The following is a 15,539-nucleotide window of genomic DNA, read 5'->3' on the forward strand; positions in this document are numbered from 1 at the left end:
TCTTTTCATAGCATACCCGTGTGCAAAATCTCATTAATTAAAGTTAATAAATGTCACATAAATGTAAATAACAATAATATTAAGTATTACATTTCTTATCTGGTCAATTTAAATTTTTTACATTTATCACTTATAAATTTTCTTCAATCTGTCATTAATTCCATTTATTTTATAACTTATTTTTATTTTATTTTTTGCAGGGCATAGATTTTTTGGTCAATATTAAACTCAACAGGGCAGGGCAGGGCAGTCCCTGTAATTTATTTTAATTTTATTCTCTCTTACGTTTTAATTTTAATTTCTTTCTACAGACAACAAAATTAATCGACCCTGAGTATCAGCCCCAACGTATAAAAGTTTAAATTTTATAAATTCATTTATATTGCAAAATTTAAAAAAAAAAATTGATTGATCAATTTAGATAATTGACAGTACGTCCTCCGTACTTTTACAACTTTTTAAAGATATGCACTTGGAAATTGCAGTTATATTCTCTCAAATTCTATTTCCACCCATTAGGATATAGCACTGGAGATAATAACCACCCATTACATGATAAACAAATAAGCCATTAAATAAATTCCATGAAGTTATATTTGAGAACAGCCAGCACTTTATGATTTTAATCACAAAGAGCAAAAGAATAGTAACATGCTGAACTGATCAAACGAAATAAATTTGTAATATCTTATTGTTCATTTTCACAAGGTCTAAACTACAACTTTCCTTCTTTTTTTTTCTTTTTTTTTTTTTTTTTTTTGGGATGGTGGGGCCTATGTACAAATTACAATCCAAAGAAGGATTGACGTGAGAGAGAAAGCAGCGGCAGCTTTCTAAGCTTGCAGATAACTCCAAGAAAAAGATATACCCAGGAGCAAGCAAAACCTTAAAAACAAAACCAAAAAAACTCAGCAGTCAGCAGCCCTCACAAAGGTGGTAATAATCCATCAATGTACAATATACAATGACAGCCTTTTATCTTTTGCGTCCAAACCAAAAATAGGCCGCCAACTCCAAATCCCTCGTCAAGCTGTCAGAATGAGTTTTCAAAATTGGGATGTCTGCCACTAGATAGGCATTTTATTGCTAGCTAATGGATGTCCTCTTTCGAGGCATTGCTTTTCTCTCTGGCGCGGAAGTCCTCCAAGCTACGGTATTCATCCCTCAGTAAACGATCCAGTTCTGGATGTTTTTTCAGAGGCTCTTTCTGGTGACGATAGTGATGGAATGCCCTGCCACTCAAAAGAAATTTGCATGAAAGAGCATAGACATTGAAGAAATCACTAACAAACATATGTCGGACACTTTTGATTCAAAAAAAAAAAAAAAATTCTATTCAAGAAATAAATGTCTCCAATCAATGAAGAGGGCAATACTAAGTTTTTGTTTCAGCATGAAGAACAATAGCTGGCCTGCCAAAAGGTATGGCACACATTAAGACTCAAAACCATTTACCACCCCAAATCATCCTAGGTGTAAGCCAACAAGCTCAATGCCCATAAAGTAAGCCTCTAAAGTCATTACACTCCAAAACAACGGTTGTCCAGAAAACCTCCAAAAAAAAGGTTAATTAAATCTTAAAGAGGATTTCTACACAACACTATCATCCTCCAATTCAATCTAATTCATTTATACTTCATCTTTACCATGACAGAGAACTTTCAAAACAACCCATTTTCCAAGAATTTAAGTATGATAATAGTCCTGTTCCTTTCTTGGTAAACATTGCCAGAGTTAAAGACAGACTGGAACTTCAAGACAGCTGAAAGAACTAAGAACATAATCAATTATGAACTAGTGTTTTACCAGTTTCACGAATAGTCAAAGTATAAAGACCAACTTCAGTTCAATATCCACTTCCATCGATGATCTGCCTAGCTTATTTGATCAACTATCATTTCTAGCCTTTGTAGCTTACCTAGTCCCCATCAGCCGTTTTATTTGCTCCCTCCGCTTTCTTTGGCTCTACTAATACCCCTAATTTTACCACTGTTAAATTTTCAATCAGGGACGTAAAACAGTTACACTAATCGACTTTGCTCAAACTAAATTTCGTTTTAAGGATCAGTCTTGCCTGTCCACATTGTATACAGCATATAAAACATATATATCATATACAATCCCTCTTTAACCCATGACTAGCACGTTATACTTTTTACATTCTTTGATTACCACAAAATTCTGCATAGCCAACCGTGATTTGAAAGTGTAAAAGCACAATCAACAAAAGAAAGAAAAATAATGAATAGAAGAAAGTAGTTACCAATATTTTTCGAGGCCATAAAGATTGCCTCTATGGTAAAAGTCAATGGTGAGTTCTTCAAAATCCTTATACAGGTCCTCTCTAAAGTCCTTCTCCAAACCATAACTGAAATAAGAAATAATTTCGATTAATATACCGAACCCATAAATACCAACAAAGGTTAAATAATTAACCAAAAAAATAAAAAAATAAAAAATCCAAGGCTAAATACTGCTAGATGGCATTTGCAAATAAGTACCTATAAAACCTGAAAAGGCACTCTACCCCATAATAATAATTAGCAGCAGCATCTTCCAGTGCAAATTTCCGGAACTCATTATACATTGAAGGGATAAACAGGCCTCTAAGGAAATAAGACCAAAATCTGTATAAAGTATTCATTTCCTGCATTAGAGGTAATGAGGGTACACATTTCATTAGAGAAAGCCACAAATTTGTATATTATGAATACTTAAGTAAAGAAATGAATATCAAATTAAGACAAAGTAGGATTGAAAGAGGGACATCATAAAATAACCAAAATTATGTTTTCCTCCCATATTTCAAATCCTCCAAAATGCAATAAGACAGAGGATCAGAGAAACAGTCCACCTCACTGCAACCAATGCCCAACTTCTTCCTGTCACTAAGGCATCTTTTTTGGAACTTTTGATACCTAAGAGAAAGAGAAACCATGTCATCAAACAAAATAGTTTAAACATGTCCATGGAGCTGCACAAACTCGATAATAGCATTCCCTTACTTTTGCTGTTTAAAACCATTTTCCTCAAGAAGCTGATGACTTGGATGCTGAAATGGTGGAAACGACTTTGGCATGGAGCCCACCGGCGGACTACTGCCTGAGAGAATTCCATGAGGAGAAACACTCAATTTTGAAGACCTGAGGCTGTCAAATTAAAGTTTATATAAAGATTAGCTTGGTAGAATCATAAGAAATTCCCAGATTTTCATTACTAGGTTGCAACAGTCTGAACTAACCCATGATTTTCTGGGGGTGTGGAACCAAAGAAAAATCCAACTGAGTTACTTGGCGGACTTTCTGATATTCCAGAGTTCCGAGCAGTTCCATCATTTCTAAAGTTGCTAGAGAAAAACCGTTGCTTATGGGATGAGTGTTGCTTCTGGAAGTTTTTATTTTGTTTTTTCCGGGAATTAGCACTAATGGACTCTTCATGCCCAATGTTTCCAGCAGAATTTTCACCAGTCCTCATATTTGATAGTCCAGAGGCATTGCTTGACGATCTTGGGTTTCCATCTTTATTTTCATAACTAAAATTGTTCTTTTTACGATTTGACCGCTTACTTCTTAATTCCTGCCAAGAGTTTATATGTAAGAACAGACTCAGTATAGTAATTATGAAGCTATAATGGTAAAGCTCCTCAACCTGCTCGTAGAAGTAAAGGCCTTCATTTATTGCAGAAACAAGTTCATTAGAAAGGGGTTTTGATTCTTTAACACCCATTTCAGATCCCTCACCTACTCCACTATTCTGCAAATCAGACAAAGGACAATCAGTTTCAGTTAGAACACTATCAAGACACATTCTTCTACACAAGAGACCAGAAAAGGCAATTATTGGATGGATGCTGTGTCAAGATAGCAGCATAAATATCCTTGGTATGAGAAGCAAGTTTCCAAACTATACAAGTGTATAATGTATGAGAAGGTTACCGAGTTATGCATAAAGGCCTAATAAATTCACAAATAAGTTTAACCCAATCAATCAGCAAATCATTTTTTTTTTTTTTCCTTCACGTCAAGTATCAGAGATCATAAGATTTACACTTTGTAAGAAACGTACTAATTTGGAAACCTTAACCCATGTTGGCTTGAGCATCATTAAAGAAAGACGTTCTCCACTATAATTTTCTTTTCCATTTACCACTCTTGTTGGGTGGAACAGTTAGACAGGGAATAGAGACTCTCCTACTTTATCATGGATAATCAATTTGAGGCCTTTCAACTGGAAACAAATATCCCTAACATTCCAGCTGTGAGTGCCACCCTTTTCCACTTAGTTTTTATTTTTCCAACATCGATAAAAGTGCTTTTCTTCTAAAAATTTATTCAAGCAGATTTATGGCAGCATCAACCATTGGAAGTGAAAATGAATTGAATAAATTGCTTTATCTTCTAGAGTAGATCTCCATGTGCCCTAGATGCAGTACTAGCTTAAGCTTGCCGTATGATATATATTTAAGTTAATAAATATTGGATATAAAATTTTATGATAAATAAGAGCTAAATAAACGTTAGAGGATCAGCCTCAAAAACTCAAGAAAGTTAACGAGAACATCTTTACTCTTTCGAAATAGATATTAACATACCTAACACTTGATATGATACCACAAAATCCCAACATCTTCAATTGTCTTTAAATTACATACCATTTCTTTCCATAATGCAATGAAACATCCCAACTTTTTCTATGCTCAAATCCTTTTAAACAACTCATCAATATCCAGTCATTTCCACAGAGCACCAATTACTAATCTTGAGGGCCTTGCTTGTCCAAGAAGAAGAAACTTGCTTTGAAAAGGATAAATTAATAGAGGATACGCACAGGAAACAATTCAGGCCAACAAGAATACTGAATTTGGAAAAATAATAATAATAATAATAATAATAATAATTCCTAAAACAACTAGCATTCTAACAAGCCCCCACAAGCCTAATCTTTTCCGGTAAAATTTGACTATTCTATTTACTGCTCATGAAAAAAGATGTGACCCCCCAAATGAGCCATGAGCCATATAGCAACAAGGTAAAATGCAGCACACATACATTTGTGTGCCTGTTAGGTATGGGAAAGTATGCACCTAGACAGGAAATTTACTTGTCATCTTGGTAAGGATTTAGGACACTGTTGACATCAACAGATAGGATATGGAAAATGATAGTTGACAAAGTATATTAAGTGTAACAGCATCAAATCAAACAACATAAAGACAAGCCATTAGTACTTAAACAAAATTATTGAATGGTTATACCTGAGTGACGATTACAAGTCTCTGAACATCCTGATCATGGACTATAACTTCATCATCTTCATCATCAATCCTTTGCACAACAATATACCATTCAGAAGAACACAAAATGACAATGAGCAACCATAACTAGACACTTAATTAACCACATCAATAAGCATACAAGAACTAGTCAGTAGAAGTGCATTTCAAATGTTCGTTACCGTGGTACACTAACAATGCTTTAAATATAAAACAATACTTATAAGCCATCCAAAACAAATTATCTTCTGGCTTTATTTAATCGGGGTATTATCTTACCCAGCAACACAAAGCAAATAAATTTACAGTTCGATAAGAAATTTTTCCACATTCTGACATTATAGATTACTGAACCATAACCTTACTCATCAAAACAGTGAATACTATCAAATTACATTTACACAATTTGTAAGTCATAGTAGTGAAAGAAACAGAGACAAGTAATAGCTGCAAATAACCCAAGACATTTGCATGCAAGCTCGGTTAAAATATATGTTTATTCACTCTTTCAAATGAATGAACACTATGTATTTATTTATGTTCGTTCACATATTCAAGCGAACGAACATTCTCGTTGTAAGCTTTTTCACTGAACAAGCCCAGACTGGAAAAGGCTAAGCCCATTTAGGCTCATGAACAAAGTTCATTCGCTAGCTTGTGAAAAAAACTCATGAACAAGCTTGCAATTTGGTAAATCTAATTCTTAAATAATGTGTTAATATTATTATGATTATAAAACAACAAAAAATTGTCATTAAGAATGTTCATATTCCATTAATTAGGATTTCACCTCTTTAAAATAAAAAAATTCATTTTTCAAATTTAATCTCATCCTGAAGATTTTAGCAATCATCAAGTCATGTCAAGCCAAGTTTAAGATAAAATCAAATTTGAGCTTAAGCTTCATTGGAAGCTAAGCTTGGCTTGAGTAAAATTACCACGCCAACATGAGTATTGATCTATAAGCTCAACTTACCATATAAAATTTAATCAAGCTGAACCCAGCTTGACACATTACATCTCTATATGCTCGTAAACAAGTGAAAATATGAGAGCAAATTAATCGACAGCTGTTGTTTATTGTGATAATCTTCCATTGTTAATGAGATTAACAGGATGAATAACAGGACACAAATAGCATCCATCCAGATATACCATCAGAAGAGACAAGGTCAACCACATACCACAATTTATGCAATATGCGCTACTACAAGCATCAATTTACATAATTTTCTACGACAAAAACCACAAATAAACCAACTAGATACATTATGCAGTTTACTTGAAAGGAATTTGAAGAAGCCCAAAAAAGAAGAAATGCATAACATAAGCTTTAAAAAATTTGCAACTATGGGCAGAGGATCATAAAATTAAGCCACTGCTGAACAATAATGTTACAGAGAGCTTTACCCTTCCACCACATCTGCACAGCTACAGATTCACTAAAAGGTACCCACATGCATATTTGAAAACATTGTGACACACCTTGCCATCCCCAAACATCCTGTCACAATTTTTACATTGTGCTCCTTTGAGAGTCTAGAGAGTTCCTTGACAAAGTCAGCTAATTGAGACAGCATCCTAAAACTATTCGATACAGATACACTTTAAAAGATTGGTCTTTTACCGAAGACAGATTGGTCTTTTACAGAAGATATACCATACATTTTAAATTTTATGTTAAAAAGCAAATTGTCTCCTCTAAGTAAATCATCAGATCACAAGTAACGGTCAGTTAAGCAGGACATCGAAGTGGATACGAGTTGTCAGAACATGCAAATTAATTAGAAGTTCCAAATTGTTTAATTTACTCCGCAAAATAAACTGATAAACTATAGTCTGGAAGAGATTAGATAGGGACCATCCCAATGACAAAGAGATTGACAATGCATACATCTCATATTTCCTTTTCAAGAAGATGTTTTAAAAATAGAAAATACAAGAAAAATGAAGAAACTAAATTCAAAAATATTAAAAGGGGTATCTAAGTAGAGACAAAATTCATTGACATCTATCAAACAAGAATTGTTTAATTCAACTGCAATTCTAGCATCATAAGAAATCAAATTAGAACCAAATCTATAATCCTAAAGCTCATAAGAAATTGAAATAATCAAAATATATTAAGTGCAAAATACTACAGGATAAGATAGAATAGAGAGCATTTAGCAAGTAAAAAAACTTACAGTACCTTCTAACCGATGAATGAACTTCTTTCTTCATTGTTTTATGCTCAAATTCGAGTTCCTCATCAAGCATAAATGTATTTGAAAAATCATTAGACAGGTCATCAAGATTCTTTGCAGCCACATCTGAGGACATTTCTGTGCCTTCAGTACCATGGCCATCAAATCTTACAGGATCAATTCCCTGTGAGTGGTCTGAGCAAGTTGAATTATAACTGGTGCCTAGATCTGAGAACTTCCTGCTTGATTCAGAATTTAATTTTCCAACTGCATCACTGTGTCCATCAGTAAAACGCGGTGATGCACTGTCAACCAAAATACTGTTACTTTCCTGGTCCATTTTGTTCGATGGGATACGCTCTATCAAATTTTTGTCATCTGAAGGTTCAACAGTTTTTTCTAAAGCATTCTTTTTACCATCATCGCTATTCTCATTAGCATTCAAAGACTTCCCAATAAGTGGACCCAAAGATGGCTGTGGTTTTGACGCCAATGTGGAATCTGCAGAAGCTGGAATCCACTTTGACCACTCATCATGCCTTCGAATCTTGTCACCCTACGGATATAACCAAATCCAATTGAAGTTTAATAAAGCAAAGAAGCAAAGCATGCCCACCAAAAAAAAAAAAAAAAAAAAAGATATTGCTTTCTAGTTTTAGCATGTCCACCAAACAAGATTGATATTACTTTCTACATTTCATTAGATCCCCAACCCTTTAAGTCTAAAACCATATTTAGTTTTACATAGAATCCACATAAAACTATAGGCTGTCAAGGTCATGACATTCAATTCTTTATACATTTTATGAAATGAAACCTCCAACCCTTAACTCCCATCACCCAAAAACAACCAAAATAAATAAAAAAAATAAATGGATGCATAATGTAGACCTTTTTACGCATCTTTTTTAAGAGAAACAGATGTGGAGCTATTCTAAAACAGTGAATTTGGAATCTCAAACCCAGATGGTCAATGTAAAACTGGTTAGAAGCTCAAAGGTCAGAACCAAGGACCAAAATATTGCACATGTATACAAAAAGATTTGTGCAACAATGAACTGAGAGATTCGGTAGTGTGGGGATTGCTAATGTTGGACACAAGAACTTGGAAAAGTTTTTGTAAACCAGGGAAATTAGATATGTCATTGAAATGTATGTTTGCTACCCAAAGTTTTGTAATACCCAAGCATACATAAATTTATGTTTTTGAGTTTGAAAAGGAGGACGAAATAATAACAAAATAACAAAATTGGGTTGGGGCAGGTGCTGGGTGTCAAAATTATGTTATGGGAAGATGAAAAAGAGTGATAAACTCTTATGGAACATATTAAAAATATATATATATATATATTTATATTCTGAAGTGACAATTTCTTAATTCCAAAAACATATTTTCCTTTTTATCTAGTAACATAAGTGCAGCAAGAGATGGAAAGTCATCAGAAAAATCATGGCAGAAGGAAAACTAACCAGCACTTCTATGGTGGTAGAACCCTGCAGCGCATCAAGAATAAATGGTATATCTGTACTCATTTTTTTAACCTGTAACAAAAAAAATTAGATATAACAAAAGCTAAATTATTACATTATCAGAAGCTGAGCTGTAAAACTACATTTACAGAATAATGGCTTCAATATAACTACCCAGTAAAATAAACCAAGAAAAAAAGCATCACCAGTAGGTAGTATTGCCTTTGAACATACCCTTTTAAAGTTTGCAATAGTAGTTATTGGAACCCATCCTTGGTCATCCATTAAGGAAATTAAGTAATGGTCATTCTGCAAATTTTCATCACTGCCAAACAGAGGTTATAAAGTCAACAATATTTCAAGTGTAATCTGAAAAGCATAAACAAATTAATTAACATTCCAGCAACTTGCAAGTAACACAATAGCTCTATCTAATACCAACAGAATAATTTTATTTTGAAAGTATTCGAAAAATTAAAAAAATAAAAAAAAAATAAAAAAACTAAAAGAGGGATTTTTTTTTAGCAGCTAACAATGATATCCTACTTAGTTATGGGAAAATTTATAAATCAGATTCTAAGCCCTTAAATTGAGGCAACCAATTCAGGTAGCAACATTTGAGTCACTGATTCATATTTTATCTACAATTTAGAAGATTCATGGCAATTCAATTTCAGAAGAAAGTTTGAAAGCAGCATATAATCCTTTTAATAATGCTTACATGACAACAAGAAACAAATGTTCAGATGAGAAATACATGGAATACCTCATTTATACCTAATAAGATTACTTAGGCCACCAACAATATCATGGCAAAGGTTAGCTTAAGCAGTAACCCTTCCCCGATGCTGTTAACAGCAAATTCAGCTATTTCTTTATGTTTGTCATTAAGTAGAACTGGGTATCATTTAGTGTTAGTACTTACTTTAAAAATAAAAAGAAGAATAAAGGTTTCAGCACATACAGATAAAGGATTAGAAAAGTTTACATTATCTGACTTTTACCTGAAATAATACTCAATTTGTTTTACAATATTAGCCCTCAAAGCTAGTGTCTCTGAGGATACAACTGGAGCCCCTGGGTTCACTGGATGTGGAATAATACGCTGAGGAGGAGGTCCCCTCATAGCACCTGGGGCTGGCACTGGAAAATAGCATATAGGAGATCCTAAAAGAAAAGAAAAGAAAAGAAAAGAAAATTAGGACTATTTAATTTAAAAAGTTAAACTAAAAAAATAATTGACCAACAACAAAAATAAAAGAAAATTGTGCCAGGAAATACATGCAGTAGATATGGCAAATAAAATTGACAGATACAAAGAGGAAAAAATAGCAAATCTTTTCTAGCAATTAGGGGAGAAAAACCAAAAAAAAAAAGAACTACTTTCTTCGCCAGGGGTTCAGATAATTACCTGGGAAGCTTGGACCACCAACCATGAACCCCGGAGCTGGACCATAAAACTGAGGCCTAATAAAAGGCCTTGGTCCAACACCCTGTTGCATAGGAACATTGTCCCTGGGATTAAATGCCCTTTGGTGATGCCAAGCATGATTCCAGTGGTGGCCCGGTTCTTGCATGTTAGGTCGTCTGGTAGGAAAGTTAACAACATATGAGTTTGGGTCGCCCCTTGCCGGAGGCTGAACTGGTGGTGCAAAAGCTTGCCCTGGTGTCTCAGATCCAGTCTTTGTCAAATGAGTTTCAACACTTGGAATGGGTCCAGGGAATGGCTGATAAGGATACCCAGGGACCGCAAGGTGCGGTGGAGGAACCATAGCATGAAAAACAGGTGGCATAGAAGGTTGTTGGTATGGTAAGGGGATTGGAAAAGGAGGGGCACCATTTGGATGGCGCTTAGGGCCTGATTTTTGATGCCTTGATGATGAATACTTGTGTGACGGATATCCAGGCCCATTTGACTTATGCAGCACAGCTGATCCCTGGATGACCACACAAAAGAGATCAGTAAACACAGCCAATTCCCAAGAACATAAAGAAAATTATTGCTATTTTCTTAAGTAATATTTTAAGAACTTCTTCTTGTTTGCAAATAAAAATGATAATAAATGAATAAAAACAGAGCTGACAAAAGTACTGCCGGAATGTATAGCACTAATCTTAGGAACTCTGCATCATCCATTAATTGCAAAGCCTAAAATTAACCAATTCTTCTGTCTTCCAGTCACTAGTAAACTTTCAATAGAAAATACATAATAACATATAAAGTTGAACCTTTCCATTACATTATGCTTTTTCAAGTAAAAAAAAAACCTTTCTACCACAATTCATTTATAAACATAGTTACATCTATAATAGAAGTATCAATGACTCTGTTTCATAACAAGCCTCGAACTCAATTTCTATCAATATCAAAACATTGAAACATACATGTTTGATAGGTTTGTCACAGATTACACATGTTCTTTCAAATCAAAATCACAGGTTTGACACGTAAGTTTTCTATCCTACATTTCACTTTTACCAAGAACTTGTTTAATTTGTTAGTAGCAGCACAGGCATTTAAAGCCACAGATATGTGAAAAACTATAACATAGATATTTCAACTTCTAAATCATTAAAATAAACAATAAATCCTTATTCTACCAAACATACTTCAGATCCATTTATCTAATTATGATCTGTTAATGTTTCTCAGTCCCTTCTAATGATATGCAATTCTTTAGTCCTGCTTATATTAATTACAAATTGATAAAGGAAGCAGCGATACTACTGCTAGAGGATAAATAAGAAAAAGATGAAGAATTGATAGATATTGTCATTGATGGGGACAAATCAAAATAAACATATTACTAAAACTGATAAACAATTATTTTTATAAACAGAAGTTTATTCTCTTGTGATTTTATTAGTATTTTCCCATAATATTTTTAGATTTTTTTGGTTTAGAGTTGACGCTAATGCCTCAATCAGCCTATTCAATTTGACAACACACCTCAAGCGCTCCTGAAGGTCTTTTAAAACTTGAAACTACTTACAATTTCATCTTAAATCAACATCTTTAATAGCATCAGACCTCCTTTGAATGTACAATTTAAATTACGCAAGCCTGCTTAGCTCAGACATTCGAGCAAAAATTAGCATTCAGAATTGAAGACGGACATAACTATTTCATCACGATCTTATTAAAATAGGTAAGTATTTTATCATGCACGAATATGAGAGATAAAAATCCTCCCATAAAAGAAATATCAAAATACAAGCAAATGACAGATCAAAGAGACATGGTAACAAACAGAGAAAACAAAAATTCCCAACCTGCAAGCATGTCAAATAGGAAATAGCAACAGCTTCAGATAGCAACTGAGCACAATGCCACATGCACTTTTAGATTCTAATAAATTCCATAAATGACCATGACAAACAAACAAAGTCAAATCCAACAAGGCTAATAAAACAAAATTAAATCCACACTTATAATTATCCCAAACTGCCCTCAGATTTACAGGGGAAAGATTGATCCATCAATGAGATCATTAAAACCAGTTGACGCCCCTCATTAAGAATACATTTTAAAAGCTAACCCTACTCCGTATCATCGTCAATAACCTAAACCCCAGGATTGGCCATCAAGCTTTAGTTTTTTGTTTACTGGTTTGCGTACCATTGAAAATCAATATTAGAAAACAAAGCCAATACTTGGTAACTCACACCACAAAAACAACAAACCTACGATACAACAATTTCAAAATTCCAATTTGCAGAGAGAGAGAGTGAGAAAGAAATCAGGTAAACCTGCACTGGCTGCGGAGAAGGTGGGGTGGCTCCCCCATTGGCCACCGGCACAGCGGCCAAAGCAGGTGGTTTTGCTGGCGCATCGGGATTCTTAGGCCGCTGAGCATCAGCAAGAGCAGGCCAAGACTCAGCACCCATGACGGGAGTATCGGAAGCAGTCTTGGCATCGAGCTGAACAGGAGTCTTCCATGGAGACTTGGGCCCACCATTGAGGTCCTTCCTGTCATCCCCAGTCTCATTCTCTGCCATAACCATCCCTCACTCCGATCTCACAAAAGCTCTCACACCAAAAACAAAAACAAAAAAAAACAAAAAAAGCAAGCACAAAAAAAGAGAAGAAGAAACTACCGATTATTCAGAGTAAAACACTCAAATTGAAGAAGGAAACAAAGGGTTAAGTATCAAAAAGATTCAAAATTGGAGCAAGATCTTGGTATTTGGTCACTGAAAAGAAACGCAGTGATCATGATGAAAAGGAGAGGTTTTTATAGGGTTTCACTCTTCTCACGATGGAGCATATGAGAGAGAAAGTGAGAGAGCGAGAGAGAGAGAGTATTAGGGTTTTGAAAAAGTGGAACAGAGAGAGAGAGAGAGAGAGTGAGTCCGATGACAGTTGAAGGCAGACGCCAAGTGCGAAACTGTTAAAAAAGGCGGAGCGGAAGCTAAATGTGTAGGTTTGGGCTCCTTTTTATATGAGAGAGAAAAGCGAGAGTGAGGCGCTGAGTGAGGTTGATAAGAGAGAAAGAGAAACTCAAAAATAAATAAATAAATAAATAAATAAAAATAAGGGCTTCTTCCAAGTGTTATTGATGATGATGCAAAGCCAAAACCCAAAGCAAAAGCCAAAGCAAAAGCCAAAGCCAAAGCCAAAGCCAAAACTAGCCAAGCCAAGGGTTTATTATTCGCTCACTCTCTCACCTTGTACTTTCCATTTATTTACCCAACCTAAGGGGCCCGTTTCAGTTTTCACACGCCCTATTTTTGCTTCATTAAAAAATAATTAAAAACCAAAAAATAAAAAAAATAAAAAAAAATCACATTCTATTATTTATTATATTCTATGTAATATTTCTTTTGTATATATATTGTTAAAAAAAAAAACAAAAAGCATATTAACAATTTTATCAGTTTTATAAACTTGTTGTTTTATTTTTCAATTTTATTATACTATCTTCGTCTTCTTCTTCTTCTTCTTCTTCTTTTTTTGTGTGTAAATATATCTTACATGTATTGTCAAAAAGAAAAAAAAAAAAAAAAGCATATGTTACATGTAGATTGTCACATAATTATATAAATCAAATCAATTACATTTGTAGTTGGCAGTTGAGAATCTTCATAAGTTAATTTACATAGAAAATTTTTAAAAAATAATTTTTATATATATATATATATATAAATTTATATAAATGTGACATTGTAATAAAATTGAAATGTAAGAGGGTGCTTTTGTAATTTTAATTTAGAAAATAGAGAAAGTGTTGATGTACCTTCTTTTTTTTTTTTTTTTTTTTTTGGGCCAATGGTAATCTACAGATCTGATCTTCTTGCTTTATTATTTTAAACATTTTGTAAAATAGATGAAACTGATACTGAATGTTATGTATATTATTAGTATTTAGTTTTGTAAATAATATTCAGCCTTTCCAAACAAAGCTTCTATTGGATTTTTGTATTTTTTTATGTGGTGGTTGGTTTTCAAACAGAATTCAAACTGAACAAATAATATAATTGTATAGAATTTTAATATAATAATGATATTATATTTGACAAATCACATCATTTTGTCATTTAAAAAATAAATTATTAATCAATTTTAAAAAATTCAATCAACCTTTTTATAATAATTTTCAATGGTTCTCATACAAATTTAAAAAGAATTGGTATTTTTTTTAAAGTTTTATTTGAAATAAATATATTTAAATGATATGATATTATTTAAATAATGTGGCTTGTCACATAGACTATTTTTACTATATAAAATTAATTTTTATTTTAGAAAATAATAATAATAATAAAAATAATATTTTGTTGAACTTACTTGGAAAACTCCTTTTAACTTGCAAAGCTATAATTCAATTAAGAAGTTTTCAACACCTATGCCTTTCAAATTATTTAGAATTTAGCATTTTGGTCTTTGAATTGTTTTCACATTTTGATTTTTAAATTTTAATTTTTAGTACATTATTGGTCCTTAAATATTTTATATATTAATTTTTAACAATTTTGAAGAAAACGACAAAACTATAAAATAAGAAAACCATACAAAACTTACATATTGTATTAAGTGCACAAAATATCTAAAAATTGCTAAAAAAATAAATAAATAATAGTTTAAAAGTCAAATTAAATACATTAAAAATTGAAATTTAAGGATTAAGGTGTCCAAAAAAAAAAAAAAAAAACACGATAAGGTAATAACCAGGTAAGTAAAGGGCATAGTTGCTAATTCAATTAATTCTACATCTCTAATTTACAATTTAAATTATCACAATTTTGGATAAACATTAACCGTTTATCATTAAAAACCCTAGTTATCAAAATTATATTTTTTTTAAAAAAATTTACTTATAATGGTCATGCAACAAAAATTTCAGGTTATGTGCGGAAAGTCCATTGAGTTCGTTAAAATTTCCCAAGCGAGGTGCTTTTTTTTTTTTTTTTTTTTTTTTGAGGGAAGAAAATGCTATTTTTTTTTTTTTAATGAATGGGGAAAAAAAGAAATATGCTACGCCAAAAAGGAGATTGAATAATGACATTACAATTCCAATTAATAGAAGAACTAATAAATAATTAATGACTAAAGTAGAGATTAGAGGATATATGATCTAAAATAGTTCAATAGAAGATGGAAACAAAATAAT

The 15,539-nt window shown here is 32.9% G+C and overlaps 1 protein-coding gene across 1 annotated transcript; it reads right to left on the reverse strand.

Annotated features, from left to right (window-relative positions):
• Positions 1-548: 548 nt before the first annotated feature.
• Positions 549-13,405, reverse strand: LOC107410427 (la-related protein 1A). The gene is made up of 14 exons (XM_016017857.4): positions 12,679-13,405; positions 10,340-10,865; positions 9,933-10,095; positions 9,163-9,253; positions 8,929-9,000; positions 7,464-8,014; positions 5,255-5,324; positions 3,649-3,753; positions 3,242-3,576; positions 3,006-3,149; positions 2,855-2,918; positions 2,502-2,647; positions 2,264-2,368; positions 549-1,232 (listed from the first exon to the last, which is right to left on the reverse strand). Exons 1-14 carry the CDS (start codon positions 12,931-12,933, stop codon positions 1,091-1,093), a joined length of 2,769 nt encoding a protein of 922 aa, XP_015873343.2. The 5' UTR covers positions 12,934-13,405; the 3' UTR covers positions 549-1,090.
• Positions 13,406-15,539: the final 2,134 nt, after the last annotated feature.

The sequence above is a fragment of the Ziziphus jujuba genome, chromosome 10 (genome assembly GCF_031755915.1).
Source record: "Ziziphus jujuba cultivar Dongzao chromosome 10, ASM3175591v1".
In the NCBI taxonomy this organism is placed as follows: domain Eukaryota; kingdom Viridiplantae; phylum Streptophyta; class Magnoliopsida; order Rosales; family Rhamnaceae; genus Ziziphus; species Ziziphus jujuba.

Bases quoted from the DNA above. Each gene is read 5' to 3' on its own strand.
- LOC107410427 (XM_016017857.4), bottom strand. From the start codon at position 12,933: ATGGTTATGGCAGAGAATGAGACTGGGGATGACAGGAAGGACCTCAAT. The intron at 3,754-5,254 runs GTATAACCATTC...TCTGATTTGCAG, and splicing joins GACTTGTAATCGTCACTCAG to AATAGTGGAGTAGGTGAGGG. The intron at 2,648-2,854 runs GTGGACTGTTTC...CCTCTAATGCAG, and splicing joins TGGGCATTGGTTGCAGTGAG to GAAATGAATACTTTATACAG.